This window comes from Ovis canadensis, chromosome 1, assembly GCF_042477335.2.
Source record: "Ovis canadensis isolate MfBH-ARS-UI-01 breed Bighorn chromosome 1, ARS-UI_OviCan_v2, whole genome shotgun sequence".
Taxonomy (NCBI): domain Eukaryota; kingdom Metazoa; phylum Chordata; class Mammalia; order Artiodactyla; family Bovidae; genus Ovis; species Ovis canadensis.
This window is the reverse complement of record NC_091245.1, coordinates 256,247,056-256,273,515: the sequence shown is the minus strand read 5'-3', so window position 1 is coordinate 256,273,515 and position 26,460 is coordinate 256,247,056. Positions and strand designations below refer to the sequence as shown.

The window sequence follows — 26,460 nt, the reverse complement described above, 5'->3', positions numbered from 1 at the left end:
CTAATACTTTTGGGTTTCATTTGTTCTGCTGCTGCTGCTAAGTTGTTTCAGTCATGTCCGACTCTGTGCAACCCCATAGACGGCAACCTACCAGGCTCCGCCATCCCTGGGATTCTCCAGGCAAGAACATTGGAGTCGGTTGCCATTTCCTTCTCCAGTGCATGAAAGTGAAAAGTGAAAGTGAAGTCATTCAGCCGTGTCTGACTCTTCACGACCCCATGACTGCAGCCTACCAGGCTCCTACGTCCACTCTCTCTAGTTGCTGGAGGATTAAAATTCAGTTATTTATTTGAGATTTTTCTTGCGTTTTGATATAAGCATTTATCACTATGAATTTTCCCCTTAGAACAGCTTTCACTGCATCCTGTAAGTTTTGGTATGTTGTATTTTGATTCTCATTTATCTCAAGGTATTTTTTGCTTTCTTTTATTTCTGACACGTTGGTTGTTCAATATCATGTTGTTTAATTGCTACATATTTGAGAATTTCCTAGTTTTCATCTTGCAATTAATTGCTGCTGCTGCTGCTAAGTCACTTCAGTCATGTCTGACTCTGTGCGACCCCACAGACGGCAGCCCACCAGGCTCCCCAGTCCCTGGGATTCTCCAGGCAAGAACACTGGAGTGGGTTGCCATTTCCTTCTCCAGTGCATGAAAGTGAAAAGTGAAAGTGAAGTCACTCAGTCATGTCCGACCCTCAGCGACCCCATGGACTGCAGCCTACCAGGCTCCTCTGTCCATGGGATTTTCCAGGCAAGAGTACTGGAGTGGCGTGCCATTGCCTTCTCCGAATTAATTTCTAGTTTTATATACAACTGTCAGAAAAGATGCTTGATATAATTTGACCTTTCCTGAATTTATTGATGTGTTTTACAGCATACTATATGATCTATCTTGAAGAAACTTTCATGTCATTTGTGAAGAGTGTGTATTTTGTTGCTTTTTGATGGAATGTTTTATATGTATCAATTAAGTTCATCCGACCTAACATGTCATTTAAGATACGTTTCCTCACTGATTTTCTATCTGAATGATGTATTCATTGATGAAAGTGTGGTAGTTTATCTTACTATTACTGTATTGCTGCCTATTTGTCCATTTAAGTCTGGTAATATTTGTTTTATATATTGAGGTGCATAAATATTTACAAATGATAGATCCTCATGTTGATCTCTATATCATTCTGTAATGCCTTTCTTTCCCTCTTATTGCAGTCTTTATTATAAACTCTTTTGTCTGACACAGGTATTGCTAACTCAGCTTTCTGTTTCCATTTGCGTGAAACCATTTTCCATTCCTTCACTTTCAGTCTGCGCATGTCTTTACAGTCAGTGGATTTTTGTATGCATCATATAGCTAGGTCCTGTTTTCTTATCCATTTAGCCAGTTGTGTCCTTTGATTGGAGAATTTAGTCCATTAACATTTAAAGTAATTATTGATAGTTATGTATTTACTGCCATTTTTTAAATTGTTTTCTGATTGTTATTGTAGTTCTCTGTTTCTTTCTTCTTATGTTCTCTTTATGGCGTGATGACTTTCATGGTAATGCTTAGATTTCTTTATCTTTTGTGTATCTTTTATAGGTTATTGCTTTTTGGTTACCATGGGGCTTACATAAAAAATTATATTAAGAACAGTCTTATTTTAACTTAAATTTAAATGCATTCTAAAGATCTACATTCTTGCTCTCTCCTGTCATTTTTTGTTGTCACATTTTACATCTTTTATATATGTACTAATTAATTATAGCTATTTTTTACTACTTTTATATTTAACTTTCATATTTTATAAATAATTCACCCTCTTTACTATATATTTGTCATTACCAGTGAGATATATACTTTCATATGTTCTCTTGTTACTAATTAGCCCCATTTTTTTCACTTTTAAAAAAGTACTTTTCTTTTATTTCTTGTCAGGCCAGTTTAGTGGCAATAAACTCTTGTTAGCTTTGCTTGTCTGGAAAACTCTTTAGCTCTTCTTCAGTTCTTGATGAAAACAATGCCTGGTAGACTACTCTGGCCTAGAAGTTTTCTTTCCACACTTTAAATATACCATGCTGCTCCTGTCTGGTCTACAATTCTGCTGAAAAATCAACTCATCAACTTACAGGGGTTTCCTTGTATGCAGCTAGTTTGTTGTTGTTGTTGTTGTTGTTTTTTCTCTTGCTGCCTTTAAGATTCTCTTCTTGTCTTTAGCTTTTTACACTTCAATATGTGTTCCTGTGGATCTCTTTGGGTTACTCTGTTTTGGAATTCTCTGGGCTCCCTAGATCCAGATGTCTGTTTCTTTCACCATGTTAGGAATGTTTTCAGCCATTATTTCAATTAAGTTTTCTGCTTCTGCCTCTTTCTCTATCTCTCCTCCTTTTCAGACCCCGGCAATGCAAATGTTGGTCTGTTTGATACTGTTCCATAAGTCGTTTAAGCAGTCTTCACTCTACTTCATTCTTTTTGTTCTGTTTTTGCTCCTCTGACTGTATGAATTCCACTGCCATGTCTTTGAGTTCACTCATCCTGTCTTTGCTTCATATAGTCTGCTGTTGAACTCCCCTAATGTATTTCATTCCATCATTGTATTCTTCAACTCTGTAACTTCTGTTTAGTACTTTTTTTTTTTTTAATATTTTCTGTCTTTGTTGAAGTTCTCACTGTATTCATTCTTCTTCTGAGTTTGGTGAGGGTTTTTATGACCTTTATTTTGAACCCTTTATCAGGTAAATCAGATATCTCTATTTCATTAAGGATTTTTTTCTGAGATATTTTTTCCCCTTGTTCTTTAGTTTGGAACATATTTCTCTCTTTCTTCATTGTGCTTGACTCCCTATGTTAGTTTCTATGCATTAGATAAAACAAACACCTCTCCCAGTCTTGAAGTAGTGGCTTCACATAGGACATGAACATTATGGTTCAACTCTGCCCTAGCTCTTGGTTGTCTCTCAAACCTCTGTGCTTGTCCAAGCATCCTATTTTAAGTTTGATGGTTCCCAGTAGTTAAGAGTATGTGAAGACTTTCAGTGTCCCAAAGGAAAGATCTCAGGCAGCAGCTAGTTTCAGGCTGATTAAAAGCTAGCCATGGAATATTCCAGGCAAGAGTACTGGAGTGGGTTGCCATGTCCTTCTCCAGGGAATCTTCCCAACCCAGGGATCAAACCCAGGTCTCCCGCACTGCAGGCAGACACTTTACCATCTGAGCCACCAGCGAAGTGGGAGACTCTCATCAGTAGCTCTTAAATTATGTAAATGTATAACGTCTTATGGCACCACAAGCATAAGTCCCTCTTGCCATCAGAACTAAGTGATTGGGAGATATCCCTGGGCAACAGTCAAAAAAAATCAGGGGTGCTAAATAACTATATAAACTCCTTTCTGGGAGGTCCTGGCAGGCTGAAGCAAGACAAAGTGAGAGTGAAAGGATGGCATCCACCACCTTGTGTTCCCTAAAAGCACCTCCATAGGGCCCTAAATGTGAAGCCAGTGCTCCAGCACACACGAGTAGACATTTCTCACAGAAAGACTGGTGGGTTCATATTTCACTCTGCTGTTTGCATAGTGCTCTGGTTTGGTAGCTTACAATGAACTGTCTCTCCAGCTGTCACATTCTCATGGTACCTAGGAATGCAAGGGCCCCTGGCCACCAGAACCAGGTGATCAGGTGTTCCCTGGGTGGCAGCCACTAAAACCAGGGCTCCAGATACAAAACCCAGGGCACCAGACATACATAAAAATTCCCCTCCAGGAGATCCTAGGGCTCTGAAGTACAGCGGAAAGACAGTATGAAGAAACACCCACCCTTTGAGGTCTCTGGAAAGGATTACCATTAGATCTGTGCTTAATTAAGAATTTCTGTCCCTCTGACTGCAGCTGTGATGGTAAGCTAATAGGCTTCTTTAACAGATTGGGCTCTTGGGTGTGTTGCCTCTTGCTTTGCCCTGGGAGTGGTAGCTCTTTAAGAATTCTTTGTCCTTTGCTTACAGTCCTGTGGAACCCATGAGTATAAGCCCTGGTGGCCACCAGAGCCAGACAATCCAGAGATGTCCCTGGAGGCAGCCACAGTAACCAAGGTGTCAGACAAGTTTATAGGCTCCTTCCTAAAAGATAGAGCCAGAGTATGGCAGAGGGGAAGCTCAAAGATTGCGTCCATCAGTCATCATTCCCTGAGAGTGCCTCTACTGATCTCTGGATGTGTGCCAAATCAGAAGCCTGCCCCTCAGGCCCAAGTTCCTGGTTAAGCAAATAGGCTTCTCACTGAAAGACTAGGAGTGTTTTCTGATCTTCTGTCTGTGCTGTGCCCTGGATATGGTAGCCTGCTAAGAACTCTCTGAAATTGTTATGGTCCCATGCTATGGTACCATAGGCCATGCTGGCTTCCCGAGCCAGGCAATCAAGTGGCATCCCCCAGGTGGCACAATAAAAACTGGAGCACCTGACATAAAAGCCAGGGCACTGGTGAGATACTGGTGTTCTGTAAAGCAGTGGGAGAGTGGGAAATTGGTGCCCTCTGGCTGGAGTGAGCCACAGAGAGAGTGAAAAGATGGTGCCTGCTAGTGTCTGTCCTTTCAGGGTAGCCAGAAGGCCACTAGATGTGCATTAAATTAGATGCTTGTCCCTTAGGCCAAGGCTTAAAGATAAGGAAATTTGCCTCCTTAACAGAAAATCTGGCATCTTTATAGTGGCTGCTTCTATACTGGGCCCTGGTTCAGGTGAGACCAAACATACAAACCCTTTAAGAGCCTTTTCTCACTTCAGTATAGCCTTTTCTCACTTGTAGGTCTCATGGGCTCCAGCCTCATTGGTTTTCAAAGCTCAATGTTTCAGGGAGAGTCCAGGTCAAGATGGCAGAAAAACTATGCTTATCTCCTCCTACAGACACACTAAAACTACTTTATATGGAATAGCTGTCTTTGAGAACAACCTGAAAACTAGCAGAACAAATTTTCTACAACTCTAGATATAAATAAAAGGCCACATCAAGACAGACAGGAGAGGCATAGACAGATTCCAATAGAACCCATGTCCCTGAGGCAATGCCACAAGCAGGAGGCATATCATAACCAAGGAGGTCCCCCTTGAGGAGCAAGAGGCTCAAGCCTCATGTCGGGCTTCATAGCCCATAGGTCTACTCAGGGAATATGAGTCAATGAATCCCCACAATGTCTGGCTTGGAAAATCAGCTGGGCTTATGTCCAGGAGAGCCTAAGGACTATGGGGAAATAAAGCTCCACTCTTGACAAGCTCACACAAGCTCATTCACTCTGAGTCCCAGCACAGAGACAGCAGCTTGAAAAGCACCTGGATCATACAAGAGGGAGACCTATTCTAGGGCATGTGCCATAAAGGGCAGGTTTCTGGTGGATCTTCCTCCAGTGATAGAAGTGCTGTTGGGCATCCTTTTTGTTTTTACTCTCCTGTTCTGCCAGGTACCATTTCTGCCACTCTCTATCAATCTACTTAACACCTTGGACCCATCCTCAGCATTCCTCTGAGAACTCACATTGCCCAACCCACCAGCCTCAGCCAGTGCCTCCAAAATAGCACCCACCCTGCCCTACCTGGCAAGTAGTCCCAACTAGCACCAGTGCCCCTCAAAAATGGCTCATGCTAGAGGGGACAAGCCTTGCACACTAATGTACCCACAGTAGTCATAGCCAGGCTTCATGGACAGACAGACTGGGGGCTAGCCCTACCCACGAGGGTGTCAACAGCAGTTGTAGCCAAGCCACTCAGCTAGCCACGTCAGGGACCAGCCCCATCTACCGGTGCACACACTGCACTTGCAGCCCAACCCACAAGAAGGCATACAAAGCACATACCCGGGATAAGAGGAGGATCTTGATCTGATGCCTTGGGTTATGGTGCCACTGGGCTCACAGATACTTACATAGGGCTAGTCTTTCGAGAGTGAGAGATATAGCTGTAATATGTAGAAACAAATACAGAAAGGCAAAATGAGACAAAGGAATAGCCTACAAATGAGAAAACAAGACAAAACCAAAGGAAAAAAATAAAATGGAGATAAGCAATTAACCAGAAAAAAAGTTCAAATTAATAGTCTTAAAGTTGTTCACTGAACTCTGGAGAATGGATGAACTTGGTGAGAACTGCAACAACGAGATAGAAGATATAGAAAAGAACCAATCAGAACTGAAAAATAGATTAATAGAAATGAAAAATATACCAGAGGGAATCAACAGCAGACTAGAAGATGCAGAACAATGTATCAGCAATCTGAGACAGGGTAGAGGATATCACCCAGTCAAAACAGAAAAAAATAAAATAATAATTTTTTAAATGAGGATAGCTTGGAACTTCCATGGTAATCCAGTGGTTCAAACTCCATGCTTCCACAACAGGGGGCACAGGGAAACAGTGTCAGACTTTATTTTGGGGGGCTCCAAAATCACTGCAGATGGTGACTGCAGCCATGAAATTAAAAGACACTTACTCCTTGGAAGAAAAGTTGTGACCAACCTAGACAGCATATTGAAAAGCAGAGACATTACTTTGCCAACAAAGGTCCGTCTAGTCAAGGCTATGGTTTTTCCAGTGGGCATGTATGGATGTGAGAGTTGGACTGTGAAGAAGGCTGACTGCCAAAGAACTGATGCTTTTGCTCTATAGTGTTGAAGACTCTTGAGAGTCCCTTGGACTGCAAAGAGATCCAACCAGTCCATTGTGAAGGAGATCAGCCCTGGGATTTCTTTGGAAGGAATGATGCTAAAGCTGAAACTCCAGTACTTTGGCCACCTCATGCGAAGAGTTGACTCATTGGAAAAGAATCTGATGCTGGGAGGGATTGGGGGCAGGAGGAAAAGGGGACAACAGAGGATGAGATGGCTGGATGGCATCACCGACTCAATGGACATGAGTTTGAGTGAGCTCCGGGAGTTGGTGATGGACAGGGAGGCCTGGAGTGCTGCAATTCATGGGGTCACAAAGAGTCAGACACAACTGAGCGACTGAACTGAACTGAACTGAAGGGAAGTTGTGCATGCCGCATGATGCGGCCAAAATATAATTTTAAAAAATTAAAGTAATAGGATAGTTTAACGGACCTGTGAGACAACATCAAGTGTATTAACATTCACAGGGGTCCAGAAGGAGAAGAGAGAGGGAAATTTTTCTTCAAAACATACTTGAAGAAAAATGACTGAAAACTTTCCTAACCTGGTTAGCAAAACAGACATCTAAGTCCAGGATGCACAGAGTCCCAAATAAGATGAACCCAAGAGACCCATACCAAGATACATTATAATTAAAACCTCAAAAGTTAAAGACCAAGAAGGAATCTTTAAGGCAACGAGGGACACCCACATAAGACTATCAGCTGACTTGTCAGCAGAAACTTTTCAGGCCAGAGGAGACTAAAATGGTATTCAAAGTGCTAAAAGAAAAAAAAAACTTTCAACCAAGAATACTCTACCTGGCAAGACTATCATTCAGAATTGAAGTAGACATAATGGATTTCCCAGAGAAGTAAAAGCTAATAGAATTCATCACCACTAACTGAGCCTTATAAGAAGTGGTAAAGGAATTTCTTTAAACTGAAAAGGCGAGGCCATAACTAGAAACATGAAAATCATTAAAGAAAAAATATCACTGGTAAGGGCAAACATATACTAAAGGTCAGTCACCTACAAAGCTAATATGAAGGTTAAAAGACAAAAGTAGTAAAATCACCTATAATAGGAAACAAATAGATGATACACAAAACGATGCAAAATATGTCAGAAACATAAAATGTAGAGGCGGGGGGGTAAGTAACTTTTAGAATGTGCTTTGACTTAAATGACCATCCATTTAAATAGACTGCTGTTTACATAGATTGTTGTATATGAACCTCATGGTAACCATAAACCTAATACCTATAATCAGTTCAGTTCAGTTGCTCAGTCGTGTCTGACTCTTTGCGACCCCATGAATCGAAGCATGCCAGGCCTCCCTATTCATCACCATCTCCCGGAGTTCACTCAGACTCACGTCCATCGAGTCCGTGATGCCATCCAACCATCTCATCCTCATGAGGTGGCCTAAGAACTGGAGTTTCATTCAGCTTTAGGATCATTCCTTCCAAAGGAATCCCAGGGCTATCTCCTTCAGAATGGACTGGTTGGATCTCCCTGCAGTCCAAGGGACTCTCAAGAGCCTTCTCCAACACCACAGTTCAAAAGCATCAATTCTTCGGCGCTCAGCCTTCTTCACAGTCCAACTCTCACATCCATACATGACCACTGGAAAACCATAGCCTCGACTAGATGGATCTTTGTCGGCAAAGTCATGTCTCTGCTTTTGAATATGCTATCTAGGTTGGTCATAACTTTTCTTCCAAGGAGTAAGCGTCTTTTCATTTCATGGCTGCAGTCACCATCTGCAGTGATTCTGGAGCCCCAAAAAATAAAGTCTGACACTGTTTCCACTGGTTCCCCATCTATTTCCCATGAAGTGATGGGACCGGATGCCGTGATCTTCGTTTTCTGAATGTTGAGCTTTAGGCCAACTTTTTCGCTCTCCTCTTTCACTTTCATCAAGAGGCTTTTTAGCTCCTCTTCACTTTCTGCCATAAGGGTGGTGTCATCTGCATATCTGAGGTTATTGAGATTTCTCCCGGCAATCTTGATTCCAGCTTGTGCTTCTTCTAGCCCAGCGTTTCTCATGATGTACTCTGCAGAGAAGGTAAATAAGCAGGGTGACAATATACAGCCTTGATGTACTCCTTTTCCTATTTGGAACCAGTCTGTTGTTCCATGTCCAGTTCTAACTGTTGCTTCCTGACCTGCATGTAGGTTTCTCAAGAGGCAGGTCAGGTGGTCTGGTATGCCCATCTCTTTCAGAATTTTCCACAGTTTATTGTGATCCACACAGTCATAGGCTTTGGCAGAGTCAATAAAGCAGAAATAGATGTTTTTCTGGAACTATCTTGCTTTTTCCATGATCCAGCGGATGTTGGCAATTTGATCTCTGGTTCCTCTGCCTTTTCTAAAACCAGCTTGAACGTCTGGGAGTTCACGGTTCATGTATTGCTGAAGCCTGGCTTGGAGAATTTTGAGCATTACTTAACTAGCATGTGAGATGAGTGCAATTGTGCGGTAGTTTGAGCATTCTTTGGCATTGCCTTTCTTTCGGATTGGAATGAAAACTGACCTTTTCCAGTCCTGTGGCCACTGCTGAGTTTTCCAAATTGGCTGGTATATTGAGTGCAGCACTTTCACAGCATCATCTTTTAGGATTTGAAACAGCTCAATTGGAATTCCATCACCTCCACTAGCTTTGTTCATAGTGATGCTTTCTAAAGCCCACTTGATTTCACATTCCAAGATGTCTGGTTCTAGATTAGTGATCACATCATCATGACTATCCGGGTCACGAAGGTCTTTTTTGTACAGTTCTTCCATGTATTCTTGCCATCTCTTCTTAATATCTTCTGCTTCTATTAGGTCCATACTATTTCTGTCCTTTATCGAGCCCATCTTTGCATGAAATGTTCCCTTGGTATCTCTAATTTTCTTGAAGAGATCTCTAGTCTTTCCCAATCTGTTGTTTTCCTCTATTTCTTTGCATTGATTGCTGAAGAAGGCTTTCTTATCTCTTCTTGCTATTCTTTGGAACTCTGCATTTAGATGCCTATATCTTTCCTTTTCTCCTTTGCTTTTCTCCTCTCTTCTCTTCACAGCTATTTGTAAGGCCTCCCCAGACAGCCATTTTGCTTTTTTGCATTTCTTTTCCATGGGGATGGTCTTGATCCCTGTCTCCTGCACAGTGTCACGAACTTCATTCCATAGTTCATCAGGTACTCTATCTATCAGATCTAGGCCCTTAAATCTATTTCTCATTTCCACTGTATAATCATAAGGGGTTTGATTTAGGTCATACCTGGATGGTCTAGAGGTTTTCCCCACTTTCTTCAATTTCAGTCTGAATTTGGCAATAAAGAGTTCATGATCTGAGCCACAGTCAGCTCCCAGTCTTGTTTTTGTTGACTGTATAGAGCTTCTCCATCTTTGGCTGCAAAGAATAGAATCAGTCTGATTTCGGTGTTGACCATCTGTTGATGTCCATGTGTAGAGTCTTCTCTTGTGTTGTTGGAAGAGGGTGTTTGCTATGACCAGTGCATTTTCTTGGCAAAACTCTATTAATCTTTGCCCTGCTTCATTCCGCATTCCAAGGCCAAATTTGCCTGTTACTTTAGGTGTTTCTTGACTTCCTACTTTTGCGTTCAAGTCCCCTGTAATGAAAAGGACATCTTTTCTGGATGTTAGTTCTAAAAGGTCTTGTAGGTCTTCATAAAACCGTTCAACTTCAGCTTCTTCAGCATTACTGGTTGGGGCATAGACTTGGATAACTGTGATATTGAATGGTTATAATATACAAAAAAAAAAAACCTATAATATACACACACAAAAAATAAAGAGACAGGAATACAAACAACACACTAAAGAAAGTCATCAAATCACAGAACAAGAAAAGAAGATATGCACAGAGGAACTACAAAACAATTAACAAAATTGTAATAAGTACATGCCTATCTATAACTACTTTAAATGTAAATGGACTAAATGCTGCTATCAAAAGACAAAGGGTAGCTGAATGGATTAAAGCAACAAGACCCATTTATACGTTGCATACCCAGGCTTCAGATCTAAAGATATACACAGAATAAAAGTGAAGGGATAGAAAAAGATATTTCACGCAAATGAAAATGAAAAGAAACTTGTAGTAGCAATACTAATATCAGGCAAAATAGACCTGAAAGCAAAGAAGTTACCATTGACACAACAGAAATACAAAGGATCATAAAAGATTACTACAAACAATTATTTGCCAACAAAATGAACAGCCTAGAAGAAATGGGTAGTTCCCAGAAACATGCAACTTTCCAAAAGTGAATCAGGAAAAACAGAAAATCTGAACAGACAGATGACCAATAATGAAACAGAATTAGAAATTTTAAAAAGCCTCCCAACAAACAAGCCCAGGACCAGACAACAGATAAATTCAACAAACTTAGGGAAGAGTTAATACCTATCCTTCTCAAACTATTCCAGAAAATTGAAGAGGAAGGAACTATTCTAAATTCATTCTCTGAAGCCAGCATTATGCTGATATCAAAACCAGATAAAGACACTACAAAAAAGTTACAGGCCAGTATTCCAGATGAACATAAATACAAAAATTCTAAACAACATATTAGATGGATATCAACCGCATAGTAAAAGAACCATTCACCATTATCAAGTGTATTCCACAGATGCAAGGATGGTTCTATATACACAAATAAATCAACATGATATATTACATTAACAAAGTAAAGAATAAAAACCACATGATCGTTTGAATCAATGCAGAAAAAGTGTTTGACAAAATTCAATATCCATTTTTTATAAAAACTCTCAATAAAGTGGGTATAGAGTAAACATGTATCAACATAATAAGAGCTGTGTATGACAAACCAGTGGCTCAGAAAATACTTAAACAATGAAACACCAAATGCTTTTCCTTTAAGATCAGGAACAAGGAAAAGTGTCTACTATTGACATTTTATTCAAAATAGTATTAGAAGTCTTAGTGACAGCTGTCACACAAGAAAGAGAAATAAAAGGCATCCACATTGTAAAGGAAGTAGTAAAACTGTCCCTATTTGCAGATGACATGATAATATCTATAGAAAACCCTAAAAACTCCACCCCAAAAAAACTATTGAAACTAATCTATGAATTCAGTAAAACTTCAGGATACAAAATGAATATATAGAAATCAATTGCATTTCTATACACCAATAATGAACTATAAGAAATAGAAATTGAGACAATCCTATTTACAATTGCAGCCAAAAGAATAAGAATAAAGTCTGCCAAGAAAGCGAAAGACCTATACTCTAAATTCATTAAACATTAATGAAAGAACTAATGTTGTTAAAATGTCCATACTACCGAAAGCAATCTACAGATTCAATGAAATCTCTTATCAAAGTAACTGTAGCATTTTTTAAAGAATTAAACACAGCATCCTAAAGAATATTCTAGAACATGAAAGACTGTGAAAACCAAAGCAATTTAAGAGGAACAAAGCCAGAGGTGTCAAACCGTGCTTGACAGTTTTCAAGCTGTGCTTGCTACAGAGCTATAGGAATCAAAACAGTATGGTCATGGCACAAAAATAGACACATACATCAATGGAGAATAGAGCGGTCAGAAATAAAGTCCCTCTTATGTGGTCAATTAATGTACAACCATTCACTGGAATGGGCGAATTTAACTCAGATGACCATTATATCTACTACTGTGGGCAAGAATCCCTTAGAAGAAATGGAGTAGCCCTCATAGTCAACAGAAGACTCCAAAATGCAGTTCTTGGGTGCAGTCTCAAAAATGACAAAATGATCTGTTCATTTCCAAGGCAAACCATTCAACATCACAGTAATCCAAGTCTATGCCCCGACAAGTAATGCTTAAGGAGCTGAAGTTGAACAGTTCTATGAAGACCTACAAGACCTTCTAGAACTAACACCCAAAAAAAGATGCCCTTTTCATTACAGGGGACTGGAATGCAAAAGTAGGAACTCTAGAGATACCTGGAGTAACAGGCAAATTTGGCTTTGGAGTACAAAAAGAAGCAGGGCAAAGGCTAACAGCATTTTGCCAAGAGAATGCACTGGTCATAGCAAACACCCTCTTCCAACAACACAAGAGGAGACTCTACACATGGACATCACCAGAAGGTCAGTACTAAAATCAGATTGATTATATTCTTTGCAACCAAAGATGGAGAAGCTCTATACAGTCAGCAAAAACAAGACCAGGGAGCTGACTATGGCTAAGATTATGAACTCCTTATTGCCAAATTCAGACTTAAATTGAAGAAAATAGGGAAAACCACTAGACCATTCAGGTATGACCTAAATCAAATCCCTTATGATGATACAGTGGAAGTGACAAACAGATTCAAGGGATTAAATCTGATAGAATGCCTGAAGAACCATGGATGGAGGCTCATGACACTGTACAGGAGGCAGTGATCAAGACCATCCCCAAGAAAAAGAAATGCAAAAAGGCAAAATGGTTGTCTGGGGAGGCCTTAAAAATAGCTGAGAAAAGAAGGTAAAGGCAAAGGAGAAAAGGAAAGATATACCCATTTGAATGCAGTGTTTCATGAATAGCAAGGAGAGATAAGAAAGCCTTCTTCAGTGATCAATGCAAAGAAATAGAGGAAAATAATAGAATGGGAAAGACGAGATCTCTTCAAGAAAATTAGACCAAGGGAACATGTCATGCAAAGATGGGTACAATAAAGGACAGAAACAGTATGGACCTAACAGAAGCAGAAGCTATGAGGAAGAGGAGGCAAGAATACACAGAACTGTACAAAAAAGACTTCAGGACCCAGATAATCACGATGGTATGATAACTCACCTAGAGCCAGACATCCTGGAATGTGAAGTCAAGTGGGCCTTAGGAAGCATAACTAGGAACAAAGTTAGTGGAGGTGATGGAATTCCATCTGAGCTGTTTCAAATCCTAAAGATGATGCTGTGAAAGTGCTGCACTCAATATGCCAGCAAATTTGGAAAACTCAGCAGTGGCCACAGGACTGGAAAAGGTCAGTTGCCATTCCAATCCTAAAGAAAGGCAGTGGAAAAGAATATTCAAGCACATCCAGGCTTCAACAGTATGTGAACTGTGAACTTCCAGATATTCAAGCTGGATTTAGAAAAGGCAGAGGAAACAGAGATCAAACTGCCAACATTCATTGGATCATCAAAAAAGCACAACATTTCCAGTAAAACATCTACTTCTGCTTTATTGTCTATACCAAAGCCTTTGATTACATGCATCACAGTGGACTGCGGAAAACTTCAAGAGGTGTGAATACCAGACCACCTTACCTGCCTCCTGTGAAATCTGTATGCAGGTTAAGAAGCAACAGTTAGAACTGGACATGGAACCACAGACTGGTTCCAAAACGGGAAAGGAGTACATCATGGTTGTATGTTGTCACCCTGCTTATTTAACTTATATGCAGAGTACATCATGCGAAATGCTGGGCTGGATGAAGCACAAGCTGGAATCAAGATTGCTGGGAGAAACATCAATAACCTCAGATACCCAGATGACACCACCCTTACAGCAGAAAGTGAAGAAGAACTAAAGAGCCTCTTGATGAAAATGAAAGAGGAGAGTGAAAAAGCTGGTTTAAAACTCAACATTCAGAAAACTAAGATCATGGCATCTGGTCCCATCCTTTCATGTCAAATAGATGGAGAAACAATGGAAATAGTGACAGACTTTATTTTGGGGAGCTCCAAAATCATTGCAGATGGTGACTGAAGCCATGAAATGAAAAGACTCTTGCTCCTTGGAAGAAAAGCTATGACTAACCTAGACAGCATATTAAAAAGCAGAGACATTACTTTGCCAACAATGGTCCGTCTAGTCAAGGCTATGGTTTTTCCAGTAGTCATGTATGGATGTGAGAGTTGGACTGTAAAGAAAGCTGAGCACCAAAGAATTGACACTTCTGTGATGTTGGAGAAGACTCTTGAGAGTCCCTTGGACTGCAAGGAGATCCAGCCATTCGATCCTAAAGGAAATCAGTCCTGAATATTCATTGGAGGAACTGATGCTGAAGCTGAAACTCCAATACTTTGGCCACCTGATGCTAAGAACTGACTCATTAGAAAAGACCCTGATGCTGGGAAAGATTGAAGGCAGGAGGAAAAGGGGACAACAGAGGGTGAGATGGTTGGATGGCATCAATGACTTGCTGTACGAGTTTAAGCAAGCTCCGGGAGTTGATGATGGACAGGGAAGCCTGGCATGCTGCAGTCCGTGGGGTTCAGAGTCATACACAACTGAGCGACTGAACTGAACTGAATGTACACAATGGAGCCAAGAATATACAATAGGTAAAAGACCATGTCTTCAATAAATGATACTGGGAAACTTGACAGCTTCATGCAAAAGAATGAAACTGGATCACTCTCTATGCTGTATACAAAATATAAACTCAAAAAGGATTGAAGACTTAAATGTGAGATCTGAAACCATAAAATAACTCCTAGAAGAAAACATTGGCTGTATACTCTTTAAAATTAGACTTAGCAGTATTTTTTTTAATCTGTCTCCTCAAGCAAGGGCAGGGAAAAGAAAAATAAATGAGACTATATCAGTTTTAAAGGTTTTGCACAACAAAGGAAACCATCAACAAACATAAAGGCAATTTACTGAATAGGAAGAAATACTTGTAGATGATCTATCTGATAAGGGGTTAATATCTAAAATATATTTTTTTAAAACTTACATAACTCAGTATCAAAAAATCCAACCTGATTTTTTTTCTTTCTTTCTTTCTTTTTTTATTAGTTTTTTATTTTTTTAATTTTAAAATCTTTAATTCTTACATGCATTCCCAAACATGAACCCCCCTCCCACCTCCCTCTCCATAACATCTCTGTGGGTCATCCCCATGCACCAGCCCCAAGCATGCTGTATCCTGCATCAGACATAGACTGGCTATTCAATTCTTACATGATAGTAACAACCTGATTTTAAAATGAGCAAAAAGCCTGAACAAATGCTTTTTCAAGACATAGAGATGACCAACAGACACATAAAATGGTATTCAACATCACTAATCATCAGTGTAGTACAAATATAAACCACAATGAGCTATCCTCACACCTTTCAGAATGACTGTTAACAAACAAACAACAAATGACAAGTGTTGGCAAGGATATGGAGAAAAGGGGACTCTTATGCTGGTGAGAATGCAAACCACTATGGAACAGTGTAGACATTCCTCAAAAATTTTTAAATAGAACAGCTATATGATCCAGTAATTTCACTTCTGGGTATTTACCCAAAGAAAATAAAAATATTATTTTGAAAAGATATATGCTCTCCAACATTCACTGCAGCATTATTCACTATACCCAACATATGGAAGTAACCTAAGTATTCATCAGTAGATAAGTGGATAAAGGTGACACACACACATACACACAACGGAATTTTACGTAGCCATTAGAAAAGAACGAAAGCTTGACATTTGAAACAACAGGAATGGACTCTAAGGGTATTATGCTAAGTGAAATAGGTCTGACAGAGAAAGACAAATACTATATGATTTCATTTATATGTGGAATTTAAAAATCAAACTAAACAGGAACACCAGTAGAGAGAACACAGTAGAGGTCACCAGAGGGTAAATGGGTGGTTGGGTGAAATAGACGAAGGGAATTAAGATGTACAAACTTCCAGGTAGAAAATAAATAAGGCACAGGGATGTAATGTATAGCGTAGAGAATATAGTCAATAATATAGTAATAACTTTGGTAACAAATGGTTACTAGACTTACTGTGGTGACCAATTAATAATGTATCCAAATGTCAAATCACTATGGTGTACACCTGAAATTAATATAATATTACATATCAACTATACTTGTTTTTTTTTAAAGGAAGAAAAAAGCTAGATTTGAGGGTAGTTGTCTCAGTTGCAGGTCTTAAAAGCTGGGTTCACAACGTGGGATTCAAACTCTTTGCTCCTCGGGGAAAAGCTCTGGATTTCCGGTTTCTCCTAATTGTGGGTCAGTGTGCTGGGGTTTACAGCAAGATTGTGTCTTAGCATCTCCTATCCACTGAATATGAGTTTCTTCTCATTTTTCCAATAATGTAGAAGTCACTCAGCTAGTTTTTAGGGTTTTTTCAGAAGAAATTGGTCCATATGTAGCTATACAGGTGTGTCCATGGGAGAAGGCAAGTTCCTATTTGACCATCTTGAACCAAAACTCTGAAATCAGGCTCCTGAAGAGATATCTGAACTCCCTTGTTCATTACAGCATTATATGAAATCAAGCTCTCACAGAATGGATAGGTAAATGAAATGTGGTATATGTATACACACAGTGGAATATTATTCAGCCTTCAAAAAGGAGGAAATCCTGTCATTTGCAACATGGATTAACCTGGAGGATGAGGATATTATGCTAAGTGGAATAAGCAAGGCACAGGAAGTCAAATAGTACATGATCTCTTATATGGGAATCAAAAAAAAAGTCAGACTTACTAGAAGCAGAAAGTAGAATGGTGGTTACCGGGGGCTGGGGGTGTGAGGGAAAAGAGGAGATGCTGACCCAATGTACAAAGTTGCAGTTATACAGGATGAATAAATCTAGAGATCTAATGTACAATATAATCACTATACATTTAATATAGTATTGTTTTAAATGCTGAACATTCACTTAAGAGGGTAGATTTCAGGTCCTCTACATCCCTCCTATCCTGCAAAATAGTAATATTATGGGGAGATGCTATGTTAAGCAGCTTCACTGTAGTAATTGTTTCACTGTCTATACCACATTATTTTGTTATATATCTTAAATACATACAATTTTTACTTAAAAAAATTTTTTTTAATTTTTCAAGTAAAATTAACCACAGTAAGATGGAGAAGGAAATGGCAACCCACTCTAGTATTCTTGCCTGGAGAATCCCTGGTACAGGGGAGCCTGGTGGGCTGCCGTCTATGGGGTCGCACAGAGTCGGACATGACTGAAGCGACTTAGCAGCAGCAGTAGCAACCACAGTAAGAAAGTAAAAATAAACACAGGATTAATTTTACTTACATCTCTTATTTAATACCATATATCTAAAATATTTTTCCAACATGTAATCAGTATAAAAGTATTGATGTTTTTTTCTTACAAAGTCTTCAAAATCTGTATTTGCACTTAAAAACATCCCAGGGATTTTCCTGGTGGTCCAGTGGCTAAAATTCTGCATTCCCAATGCAGGGGGACTGGGTTCAGTTCCTGGCCAGGGAACTAGATCCCACATGCTGCAACTAATATCTGGCACAGCCAAATAAATAAATAAAAATTAACAGAAAACAAATTTATTTTAAAAAAGACATCTCAAATTGGGTTATCTACATATGGCTAGTGATCACCATATTGGACCATGCTGACTTGAATAACAAGAGTTCCAGAAAGAGAGTGGATAAGGGGAAAGAGAAGCAGAGAAGAAACAAAACAATTTTAAGAAAATATCCAAGAACTTAAGAATACTAGTTTCCAAACTGAGGAGGCTCTGAGCCCAGCAAAAGTGAATTAGATCCAGACCAAGGCACTTCATCCGTTTTATTTTAAAACACCAGGAACTCAGAAACCTCTGTAGGCTTCAAAGGGGAAAAAAAAACCAAACAGGTTGCAGTCAAAGGATCAGTGACTTTAGACTTCTCAACAACAGTGGATAAATGGAGGACAATGAGTCAGTGCCTTTAAAATTCTGAAGCAAAGAACCATCAAGCCATAATTCTATAAATATCAACCACATTAGGGGGTAGATAAAGGGTATTTTCAATGATGTAACATCTAAAAAATGTACCTGCTATGCTCCCTTGTTTAGGAAGATACTGAAGAATGTGTTATACCAAACAAGGAAGCAAACCAAGAATGAGGAAAATGTGAGATATAAGAAACAGGAGAAAGGTGAAAAATCCCTAGGGTGAAACTGTAAATCAGGCCTAGAGATCAACCAGCCCAGACTGGAGTAGGTCAGAGGGAACTGAAAACAATTTAAAGGAAATGCAATTGCTAGAATACCCAATGGGGCTGATTATGGAAACTGGCAGAAGCCTTTGAATTAGCTGAATTAGTAACATGTACTATATCCCCAAACTAAACAAATAAAAGAGATAAAAGGAAAATGTAAAGTTATAAACTCTGAATGCTGAGTAATTTATCTATGCTGAGGTTAGAAAGGGCATGTGGGTAAGGTGGAATGAGTAGCAAAAGAGCTGAAACCTCATCTTTCATAGTGCAAAATTAAACCACAGTCCTTAAATCAGAAATACAAGAAAGGAACAATGTAGACATCTTAACTGAAATGTAAAGATAAAAACCAAAATAAGCAAGTGTTGAAAATGCTTGGATCTGGGGAAGAGAAAATTTTAAAAGATGACCGCCATTTTTTCTAATAAATTTTGTAAAACTATGTCTAAGTCTAAAGTATACCCATATATAACTTTTAAAAGAAACAAGCAGTAATAAATCTGAATGAATAAAAGAGCTTTAACAGGCCATTGCTAATGAGTTTCCTTACCTCCTAGCATTGAGTACTGGTTCCGCTGTATGGATGTGGATGGGGATGGAGTGCTCTCCATGTACGAGCTGGAATACTTCTACGAGGAGCAGTGTGAACGGATGGAAGCCATGGGCATTGAGCCCTTGCCATTCCATGATTTGTTGTGCCAGATGCTTGACCTGGTAAAGCCAGCCAGTGATGGTAAGACTGAATAAAGAGCCAAGTTGCATTGTCCATCTACATAACAGAGTGGGGGTTGTAATCCTGGATGGTTCTAAATTATTGAACTTCCCAGTCTTCCATCCATGCTTTCCAAATACAGAAATATTTAAGTTTCTCCTTTATTGTTGGTATAGAACTAACAATTAATGGCAAATTCAGAAAGCAGATTAGTGGTAGCCAGTTGGGAAGGATTGCAGAGGGGAGGGGAGTGAGACTGTTGGACAGGTACAGTTTCCTTTGGAGGTGAAGAAAATGCTACGGAATGTGATAGTGGCGATGCTTGTGCAACATTGTGAATGTATGAAAAACCATTAGAATGGCTAAAATGGTGAATTTTATGTGAACTTTACCTCAAAAAACATCAAATTTTTATAATCAAATAAGCATATGCATATATCCTTTTAAACTTCAGTAAAAGTTTGTTTGTTTTTTTTTTTCACTTAGAAAGAAGCCTTTGAAATTTACCAGATTTGTTCTTACACAGGCAAAATAACTCTCCGAGACCTGAAGAGATGCAGAATGGCTCACATCTTTTATGACACTTTCTTTAATCTGGAGAAATACTTAGACCATGAACAGAGAGATCCCTTTGCGGTCCAGAAGGTACCAATATAGTTTTGACTTCTGTTTGAGGGATGCAGTATCAGGGGTTCTGTGCTTCAGATAAGTGGCCTCTGTCTGCAGGAATTTTGGTATTTAAAAAGGCTTACATTTAAAACATTCCATAACATACTGAAAAGAAAGAATAAAGGACTCAGAGCCCATCTCTTCCCACAGCTAATCTTCAAGTGTAGGTAATAACCTGCATCTGCCTTTCATTGAATGAATTGTGTGTTTTGTGTACTTCCATATACATAGAAACTGGTTACAGAAAATTTTGAAATAATTGTCTTTCTCACTTTCAAAACATCAATAGATATATCTCTGTTACAGAGTATACTGGGCTTGATTTAATGGTACCATTCAATTTCGGGATGGCATGGTAATGAAAACTAGATGCCCTCCAAGATAGACAACTTTCAGATAAATGTAACACTTTTTCAAGCGATAATGATGACTGTACATGACATCAGTTTGAAGTCATTCTACAGTGAACTGCCTTCCCCACACACAAAAACCTGTGGACTCTCAGAAAACCCACATTCAGGAAAAAAACAAACAAAAAGCAGAATATCACCACTTCTCCTTCTATTCCCCTGTTTAAAGAGTAAAAACTATACTGATGGCAAAGAACTGATTGAGTACACTACAGGAAACTTCCTCAGTCTTTTGTCTTCCATATGTTGCATAACTGTTTGACCTAAATATTAATAGTTCAGAATACAAGGACCAGCTTCTAAAAACAAATACTCTGCACCAGAACTTGGAGCATATCAAGGTACATTATCACTAGCCTAAAGTGACTATTTCATTGACATTAAAATGTCGCATTATTTTATATACCTTTAAGCAAGAAAAAGCAATTATAAATCTAAGATGCATAGCAATTTCAGACATATTTAAAAGATGGGGTGAAGTTCTTCAAATGGATTACAGTAATTAACATATTGTGTAGTCAGTATTAAGGTACTTACATTCTTCTAGCATTACTAACCTTACATCCTAGGGCAATGTTAACCCAATTTCATTATGGAAAAACATCATTTTACCTAGAACATATAATCTAAGATGCAGTCTGTATTGTAGAAGGAAAAGAAAATATATACTTTCTTCCCCCTTCATTTTTTTATTTGTATTACAAATTTTAAATTTTCCTTTTTTCTGAGAGGTAGTAATTATCAATATTCTGATCTGCAAAGAATGCTATTAGTAAGTGCTCAGTAAATTCCAGGTACTGCGTTGAAGAGACACTGGGGGTTATATAGAGATAACTCAATATATAAGAACAGGTGTATAGAGATGACGAAGACAGGAGAACAAAAGGTGGCAGCCAAGCCCACATAGTACAAAGAAGGAAATGACTAGGGGGAGAAGGGCTGCTTCTAGGAAGGTAACTCAGATGGCAGGGTCTCCAAGCTGGCTGTGAAGGAAGCAATAAAAATTCACTAGAGGAAGGGATGGTATATTTCAGGTTAAGTTTAAGCCACTCAGTCGTGTCTGACTCTTTGTGACCCCATGGACTGTAGCCTCTGTCCATGGAATTCTCCAGGCAAGATTAGTGGAGCGGTATATGGCTGATTCAAGTTGAGGTTTGACAGAAAAAAAAAAAAAACAAAATTCTGTAAAGCAATTATCCTTCAATTAAAAAATAAATTTAAAAAAAATATTGGAGTAGGTTGCCATTTCTTTCTCCAGAGGATTTTCCCAACCCAGAGGTCAAACCCAGGTTGCCTGCATTGCAGGCAGATTCATCACCATGTGAGCCACCAGGGAAGCCTCATTTCAGGTGGGCATATGCAAACCACAGGTCAGCCCAGGTCACTGCTATGCCAAGTGCGAGGAGAAGGGGCTAGAGAAAAGTCTCTGATTACAAGGCTGAAGAATCTAGACCCAAACAGTCCAGCTAATGAAGAGTACTTAATAATTTTGTGATTCAAGGTGTAGAAAATCAGTTTAGGAGTGTAACTTTAGTACTTCTTTTAACATGTTTAGAGCTTCCCTGATAGCTCGGTTGGTAAAGAATCAGCCTGTAATGCAGGAAACCCCAGTTCAGTTCCTGGGTTGGGAAGATCCACTGGAGAAGAGATAGGCTACGCACTCCAGTATTCTTGGACTTCCCTGGTGGCTCAGCTGGTAAAGAATCCACCTGCAATGCGGGAGACCTGGGTTCAATCCCCGGGTTGGGAAGATCCCCTAGAGAAGAGAAAGGCTACCCATTCCAGTATTCTTGCCTGGAGAATTCCATGAACTGTATAGTCCATGGGGTCAAATAAAACATTTTTCACATAGGTTTTTTCAGGATGTAAAAATTTATGATGACCTATCTCCAATTTTTGTTTTTGATTCTGTTTCCTGTGGCCACCCCCCTCCCAATCAGGATGTTGAGAATGACAGTCCTGAGCCCTCCGACTGGGACAGGTTTGCTGCTGAAGAGTATGAGACCCTTGTAGCAGAAGAGTCTGCCCAAGCACAGTTCCAGGAAGGGTGAGTAAGTTTCCCTGTGTCCTTTTTAAGAGGGGTGACCACGTTAGGATCACCTTTAAAAAATCAAGCTAGTAGTCCTTTCCTATTTTTGTCATATCATAAAAATGAGTGACTTTAACCCAATTTTAATTGAGTGAATATTCCCCCAGCAGTCTTCTCTTCCCTTCACTGATTTTATGAAAAGTCTTCTCATGTGCCATTTCCTTTAATGAAGTTGTACCTTCCACTGAAAACAGAGATCACTGTGCAATCATACTGCTTTGTTAGGGATGTTAGTAAACCCTATAAACAAAGGAGAACTGAAGCTCTTTTAAATAATAAAGACCATTATGATCATCAAAACAAACCTTTATCAGACATGGTTTTGTGCGTTCAACTCTGAATAAGAAGTTAACTTCTACAAAGGGACCATGGTAAGAAATTAAATTATCCAAGACTTTTACTACTTAGAACATTTCCGTAACTATACTTTGTTGGCTGTTTTCATCTTCTAGTGATTTCTTTAGCAGTTCCTTTATAGTCACTGTTTCTGTAAGGCTCTCAATCAGTCCTTATTATTAATGTAATACTTTTTTGAATAGGCAGTATATTCATTTAATATTCAATTTAAAGAATAGTAAGATTCCTGCTACTTAGTTCTCCCCGGAAGCAACCACTATTATTACTTTATGTGCCTTTCCAAGGATGCTCCATCTTGTTCCCTCCCATTCTCACACACTCTCTCTTTATACATATGTATATGTGTATAAAAGCAAATACACATATACATTTTTTTTCTTTTTTTCTCTTACACATATGGTAGCATACTCAGTATTTGGTTCTCAGCTTTTTCCACACTTTTTATAAAGTTTCTGTTACATAAGATAAGTTCTGGAGACCTGCTGTACAACACAGTATCTATAGTTAAAATATGGTATTATGTGGTTTAAAATATATTAAGAAGATAGATCTTATGTTAAGTGTTCCTACAAAAGATAAAAAAGGAACACTGGGAAATGTCTGGAAGTAATGGATATATTTAGTGCCTTGACTGCAGTGATGATATGACAGATACATGCATATTCACAAATCATCAAGATATATTCACTAAATGTGTCCAGTTTTTTGTATCAAACTTCAATAAATTGCTGGAGTTTCCCTGGTGGCTCAGAGGTTAAAGTGTCTGCCTGCAATGCAGGAGACCCAGGTTCGATTCCTGGGTTGGGAAGATCCCTTGGAGAAGGAAATGGCAACCCCCTCCAGTACCTTTGCCTGGAGAATCCCATGGAGGGAGGAGCCTGGTAGGCTACAGTCCACGGGGTGGCAAAGAGTCGGACATGACTGAGCCACTTCACTTCACTTCAATAAATCTTAAAACAGTAACAACAAAGCTTGGGAGAACAGCATGGTGAACTAAATACTTGCATTTTATGATCATTGAGGTATAAATGAGGCAACATAAATATCTGGGGATCCCTGAGTGTATGAAAAAATTAATAAAAGAAGAACTGAAGATTGGAGGAAAAACAAATCAATAAATTGGAGATTATTCCATAAATATATTCAGTGAATGTGCTAAGTTTTTTATAACTGCATAATATTCCACTGTATAGTTACACCATTCTCTTATATTCCTCTGTTCACAGACATTATAGTGAAAATAGTGAAATATTAAGAGATATAAGGTTGCAGTGAATAATCTTTTATATATGTCATTTTATACATATGTGGGATAAATTTCTAGGTGTAGCTAACAGATAGGGCTTCCCAGGTGGCACAGTGGTGAAGAATCTGCCTGCCAGTACAGGAGACACAAGAGATGCGGGTTTGATTCCTGGGTCGGGAAGATCTCCTGGAGTAGAAAATGGCAACCCGCTCCAGTATTCTTGCCTGGAAACTTATGAAGAGGAGCTTGGCAGGCTACAATCCATGGGATCGCAGAGACTCTGACACAACTGAGCACACACAAACACACACACACAGCAAACAGATAGCAAACTTACAAATACATAGGAGGGTTTTAGAGAAGCCAGTAAGAAATGACATAGATATCCGGATTAGCAATGGTGGGGAGCCGCATCATCCCTAGGCCTAAAAGGACCAGGAGATGACAACAGCATCAAAACCCAAAGGAGCAGCTCTATTCACAGGCATGATTTAATTCTTTGTCAGTGAGCTTCATTAGTTAGGAACTGGGGTAAGTTTACTGATCTTATGGAGCAATATCACTACTATCAAGAACATGTGCAGATGTTTATAATAGTGAAAACCAGAGACAATCTAAATAATAAGATTAATAAAATTATCATACATATACATAGTTCAATCCCATTTAACCATTAAAAAATCATTTTGTGGGTGTATAATTATTGGCCATCAAGGAAAAAATAGGAATATGAAAAAAGGCCTTTAAAGATCTAGTAAAACAGAAAAGAACAAAATAAAAGTATCAAAGAAAATTAGGTATATGTAAGGAAAACAAAAGGGATCTAACATACATACTAGACAATAGAACAAATGAAGTAGAAAAAAAATTCAAAGATAATAAGTTTTTTTGAAATAAAAGAAGTCTGAAGTCTGAAAGGTCAGAAGTCACACCATATGATAATGACTTGCCCCACAAATGTGTGGTGAAGTTAACAGAATTCAAAGATTATTTGGGGGACTTTTTCAGCTTTTTAAAAATGTAAGTCACCAGGTAAGAGGGGAAAAAATATCAACCTTGCCTCAGAGACTGCCACAGTAAAAATGAATACCAGAAAAGATCATGAAGAAATATTTATAACTCTCAGAGAAAGAAATTCTATACCCTAAAGTTTTATACTAATCCAAGATGACATTCAAGCATGAGAACGCAAATGGGAATTTTCTAAAAACTGAAAGGAATAAAGTACCCATGAGCTCTTGTTTAAAAAGGGCATAATCATAAAACAGAGATGAGCCAAAATAAGGAGCCCAGAAATGGAGCAGCCATGGTGGAAAAGAAATAACAGTGAGTGTTCAGTCCATTTAAACATAAAGCATAGCATCAGAACATAGCATTCTGGAAAAAATAATATAACTCAAAGTGGGATGTAGAGAGGGGGAAGAAACATGTGTAAGTTTCATTAGCAGGTCCTCAATGGCTCCCCTCCAAAGCGGGTAAGTCAAGTTGAGGTTTAAGACTATTAATTAATGTAAACATTTGAAAAACCAAAGCCAGACTCTAAATATTCTAATTCAATCAGAAAACATGTGTGCACAAAAAAGAAAAACACACACCATGCAGCATAAAGATGACAGAACTAAAATAAATACTGTTTGATCAGTGAATGTAAGTGAAACAAACTCACTTATAAAAATAAAACAATTCCATTATAGAATGGTAACAAAAGCTGAATTTAAAAGACTAAACAGTGACCTCCCTGGTGGTCCAGTGGTTAACACTCCACAATCCCAGTGCCAGCGGCCTGGGTTCAATTCCTGGTCTGGGAACTAGATCCTGCATGCTGCAACTAAGAACCACTGTGCAACAACTGAAAATGGAAACAATCTTGCAACTGAAGACCCCACGTGCCACAGCTAAGGCCCATAGCAGCCAAACAGGCTTCAAAAAAAATAACCAACCACCCCCAAAAAGCTGTCCTGATAACATCAAATTTTTGAAGCAGAAACTCCGAAAGGAAAAAAAAAGGAGAACTTGAAACCTGTTATTTGCATCCATAGGAAATTATTCCCTGAAAATATTTTTGTGGTGTATTTTCCAGAGACTATTTACAAAATAAATATTAGGCCACAAACAAAACTTCAGTAGACTTCCCAAAAGTATTACAATAATATAGAGTAGCTTCTCATTTCAAGCTGGTAAACAAAGCATCCTGTAGTTTTCAGTATCTCATGCCATATAAAAACAAGAAATACAGAGCATCCTCTGAAGTAAGAAGAGAAACTTTTCAGTGGACTAACAGGACAGCATATGGAATCAGACTGAAGAGGGAGCCAGAGCTTAGGTTCTCTGCCAGAAGATGAGAAAGATAATTGCCACAGATAAGGGAGCAGTACTTAAAAATGATCCATACCTTAATATGACTGAAAACAAGAGCAAAAGGGAGGTTCAA

The 26,460-nt window shown here is 38.9% G+C and overlaps 1 protein-coding gene and 1 non-coding gene across 6 annotated transcripts in view; both read left to right on the top strand.

Moving 5' to 3' along the window:
- Nucleotides 1–26,460, top strand: part of PPP2R3A (protein phosphatase 2 regulatory subunit B''alpha) — a 239,841-nt gene that overhangs the window by 192,071 nt on the left and 21,310 nt on the right. For all 5 annotated transcript variants that reach the window (XM_069564768.1, XM_069564765.1, XM_069564769.1 and 2 more), the window contains 3 exons: nt 19,104–19,279; nt 19,785–19,903; nt 22,278–22,384. In XM_069564768.1, the coding sequence (XP_069420869.1) occupies nt 19,104–19,279; nt 19,785–19,903; nt 22,278–22,384 (402 nt within the window). The remainder of the gene's footprint in view (nt 1–19,103; nt 19,280–19,784; nt 19,904–22,277; nt 22,385–26,460) is intronic.
- On the top strand, nt 23,520–23,591 carry TRNAC-GCA (transfer RNA cysteine (anticodon GCA)). The gene has a single exon. It is a non-coding gene; the product is annotated as a tRNA-Cys (tRNA).